The sequence below is a fragment of the Phyllostomus hastatus genome, unplaced genomic scaffold, assembly GCF_019186645.2.
Source record: "Phyllostomus hastatus isolate PE091 unplaced genomic scaffold, TTU_PhHast_1.1 phas_contig_295, whole genome shotgun sequence".
Lineage (NCBI taxonomy): Eukaryota > Metazoa > Chordata > Mammalia > Chiroptera > Phyllostomidae > Phyllostomus > Phyllostomus hastatus.
Window position 1 is genome coordinate 23,718 of NW_025333838.1, and position 4,405 is coordinate 28,122.

A 4,405-nucleotide genomic window follows, 5' to 3' on the forward strand; every position below is an offset into this window, starting at 1 on the left:
AAAGAATCTATTTTCCCTGATCTAGTGTGTTGGTGTCATGTTATTAAAATCAGAAACTTCAGCCTTTGCTGGGGTGTTCAGTGGATTGAGTGCTGGCCTGTGAACCAAAGAGCGGCTGCTTTACTACCCAGTCAGGTCACAGCGTGCGTTATTGCCAGGACCCCAGTAGGGGGCGCATGAGAGGCAACCACACATTGTTGTTTCTCTTCTCCTTCCCTTCCCCTGTCTCTAAAATTAAATAAATTAAATTTTTAATTAAAAAGAAACTTTGTAACAGTACAGTCAATCAATAATGAAGCTCATGCAATAACTTAATAATGAAGCTCAAATTAGGATATGATCCCATTCATGTGAAATCATATATATGAATAAAGAAAGCAGGCAAATGCATAGATATAGATTTACATCTACTGATGCATAGGACTGTTTGTATATTTTCTTTATTTTAGAAATTACATGATAATCCATACAAGCCCTTTCTATTTTTCTAAGAACAAAAGCACATGTCTTTCAGGTATGCCTTGTTTTACTATAAATTTATGTGAGCCAGGACAAATCTATGAGACGTACAGATCAAGTTTTTCCCAGTAATTCAGCAAGGTGGGACTGGGGATGGAAAAGGGGTGATGGTTAGTGCTGTGTTCCATATAAATTTGTCTCACTTATTACCAGGTCTTTTGTATAGCGTTTTTCCCCAGTATTTTTTCAGGGCATTAAAGATCTTTTAAAAATGAAAACAAGGGAGAATTCTCAGCTATAAAGAGAGAGATGTGTGAAGTCAGAGCAGGGAGGGGTGGTAGAGGCCCAAACATGATCGGTGTTTCTCACCAGAAAGAGCCCAGGTGCAGGGCTGGGTCCCAGGACCCGTGAGACCGTCCCAGTGACCTGCTGCACAGAACTGATGTTCACCTGTGGGCGGAGGTTCTTTGTGCAACGACAGAGAGCCGTGTCACTCTCCACCCTGTGCAGCCCAGAGGAACCACAAGCCCTCCCCGCAGTGGCGCTCACAAGGGCCTCCCTCTGGGTGAAGCCTCCTCCTGCCCCCCCTACTGCCATGGCCACCAGGCTCTTGGGCTGGGTGGCCCTTTGTCTCTTGGGAGTAGGTGAGTCCCAAGAAATTAAGAATCTGCATTTTGTTAATATTCTCAGTTCTGTTTCTATTTATGTCTCTTAATTTGTTCCCAAACTCTGTCCTCTTCCACAGATTCCACACATGCTGGAGTCACCCAGACACCCAGGCACAAGGTTACAAAGAGGGGACAACGAGTGACTATGAGTTGTGAGCCAATTCCAGGCCATAATGATCTTTACTGGTACAGACAGAGCTCAGTGAAAGGAATGGAGTTTCTGATTTCCTTCAGATTTACAAAACCTCTGGATGAGACAGGGTTGCCCAAGGAGAGATTCTCAGCTCAGATGCCTAATGAGTCGTTCTCCACTCTGACGATCCAGACCCACAGAATCCCGGGGACTCAGCCGTGTACCTCTGTGCCAGCAGCTCAGCCACAGCGCTGCACAGTCACCCCCTCCCTGTGCAGAAACCTCCTGCTTCCTCTTCTCTCACCGGCCCCCAGGTGTCCTGTGTAAAACACTTCTCTGCTCCACTTGTATCCAGAGACATGTGTGGGTTTGGGGCATGACAAGGGCAGAAAGCAAAAGGTATCAACAGAGAAACCCCCGTGAAGGGAACAATGTAGGAAATGGGCTTTAGATTTTCCTCACACACTGTCTGTGGGCTCAGCACTCCCCACACCTGAGAGACAGACCTCAGTTACCCACACTGTGCATGTTCCAGCCTTCTTACCCTGGCCCCTCCATCTAAACCACAGGAACTCCCACTATGGACTCCTCAACCATCCATTCTTCTCACCTTCTAAGCTGAAAATAGAATCCCTCCATGAACACACACACACACACACACGCACACATTTTCTAGACACTGTCTTATAGCCAAATTTCATTAGTCATTGTTCATTCTGTCATCCAAGGATCCTGATCTTCAAGTTGCTAATAGAATAAGATTCCTACTTTGATATTAAGAGTTGGAATCTGCTTCTCTGTCCAATTTCAGTGCATTCTTGGTCTTGCAAATCGTAACTACTTATTCTAGAACATTCCCCTAACCTGGTTTTAATACCCAGCTTCTCACACAGGTGGATTACAACACGGCCTTTCATGTTGCCCTGACTTCTCTACCCTCGGACCTGTCCTCACTCCCTTCCTCCCCACCACGGATCCTGCCACACACTGGGGACCTCATCAGCCTGTGGACAGTTTATACACGGGTTTGCTTCCCAGTTTCCTGGTGTCTTCACATTCAGTAATATTTTGTGTCCAATCCTATCCAAGAGCACGTCCAAGTCGAGACCATGCAGTGAGCAAAGATAATCTCCTTCCAAAATGTCCATTTCACATTCCATATTCCTAGGTCTTTCTCCTTTCTTTAATGCAAAATCCACTCCCTGTGATTCTCATAGTCTCTGAAATACAGCCCACATGCCCAACTGCTCTCAAACTCTCAGGTCTTATTTCTCACATTATCTAAACCAGGTACAAGGATGAGTTATAACGTCAACCCTGGTTAAATCCAACCCTCCTTTCCCAGGGCATCTGTTTCCCTCCCTTCACAATCACCCTTGTGTGCAAGCTAAATGATACTGGGACAGATTAGGAAAAAGCCCCAGCTCAGCCAGGAATTACTCAGATTTGTGTGTCTGGGAGTCAGGCAGTGCCTTGACAGGGCTATGAAGGATGCGAAGATCAGAGTATTGTCTTTTTGGCCACATTCGGCAGTGGCTATGGCACACGCATGCCGCCATGGCAGGCAGATGGTAGACTATGGAGACATCAGGGAAGAAGGAATGGTGGAAGCACAGGGTTGTGAGAAGTGACACTTGATAGAAGTCCTGGAGACTTTGAATGGTCCAAACAAACCCTAAAAGAGACATGGCCTATTCCAGTCAATTCAACTGACAATTAATATGCACCATTGGTACGAGGTCCTATGAGAAATGACAGAGAGTGATGTCACTGCCAAGACACACTCCACTTTGTGGAGCCCAGAGGAACCAGAAACCCTGCTCCTGTGTTCAGGGTCACAAGGTGCTCACCTGGGTGGAGCCTCCACGTGTCCCACGCTGCCATGGCCACCAGGCTCCTCTGTTGGGTGGCCCTTTGTCTCCTGAGCAGAGGTGAGTCCCCAGAAATGAAAAATCTAATTTTTTTGGTATTACCAATTGTGATTTCACTTATGTTCCTTATCCTATACCCAAACTCTGTCTTCTTCCACAGAGCCCATACATGCTGGGGTCACCCAGACACCCAGACACAAGGTGACAGACCGAGGACAAGAAGTGGCTCTGACTTGTGAGCCAATTGCAGGCCATGACTACCTTTACTGGTACAGACAGACCTCAGTGGAAGGCATAAAGTTTCTGATTTCCTTCAGCTATGCCAAACCTTTGGACAAGTCAGGAATGCCCAATGAGCGATTCTCAGCTGAGATGCTTAATAAGTCATTCTCCACTCTGAAGATCCAGCCCACAGAACCTGAGGACTCAGCCGTGTACCTCTGTGCCAGCAGATTAGCCACAGCGCTGCACAGTCACCCCCTCCCTGTGCAGGAACCTCCTGTTTCCCCTTCTCTCATCAGCCACCAGGTGTCGTGGATAAAACAATCCTCTGCTCCATTCTCTCTAGGAGACAAGTGTAGCTTTGGGACATGACAAGCAGAGAAAGGATAAGTTATGAATTTAAAATTCTTGTGTGGGAAACAGTGTAGAAAATGTGGTTTAGGTTTTCCTCCCAAATTGTGGGCTCAACACTCTGCTCACCAGGGGACAGACCTTAGTTACCAACACTGAGCAATTTCCTGCCTTCCTGCACTGGCCTTTCCTTCTAAACAGTAGGAGCTCCTGCTAAGGGCTCCTCAGCCCTCCATTCTCCTTTCCCTCTAAGATGCTAACAGAATTCTCCCTACCACACACACACAAATATTTTCCAGGGTTCTATCATGTAGCCAAATTGTACTTATCATTCTGTTAAATTATACATATCATTAAGACACACTGCCCTTTCAGATGGGAACGCCATAAAATTTCTTCTGTATTTATTTCACAACATAGAATTGACCATTTTGTGTCCTATTTCAGTGCATACTTTATCCTCCTGGGTCTTCCCTGCTCCTCCCAGACCAGGCCCCTCTCTTCGCCTTCAACACCCACTCCCCACACACATGCCTCAGAACATCGCCCTTTGTTGCTGAACTTATTGCTATTTCTCTGCCGTCAGATCTGTCCTCATTCACTTCTTTCCCCCACCAGCAAAGCTGTCACCATTGGAGACGTCACCATCACACAGACACTTTCCACAGGGGTTTGGTGTCTGAGTCTCCTGGCCTCCTGAC

The 4,405-nt window shown here is 46.6% G+C and overlaps 1 gene segment (V, D, J or C); it reads left to right on the forward strand.

Moving 5' to 3' along the window:
* Nucleotides 1-3,142: 3,142 nt before the first annotated feature.
* LOC123819009 lies at nt 3,143-3,725 on the forward strand. The segment is given in 2 exon segments: nt 3,143-3,191; nt 3,292-3,725. Coding segments are annotated over 2 exon segments (483 nt in total).
* Nucleotides 3,726-4,405: the final 680 nt, after the last annotated feature.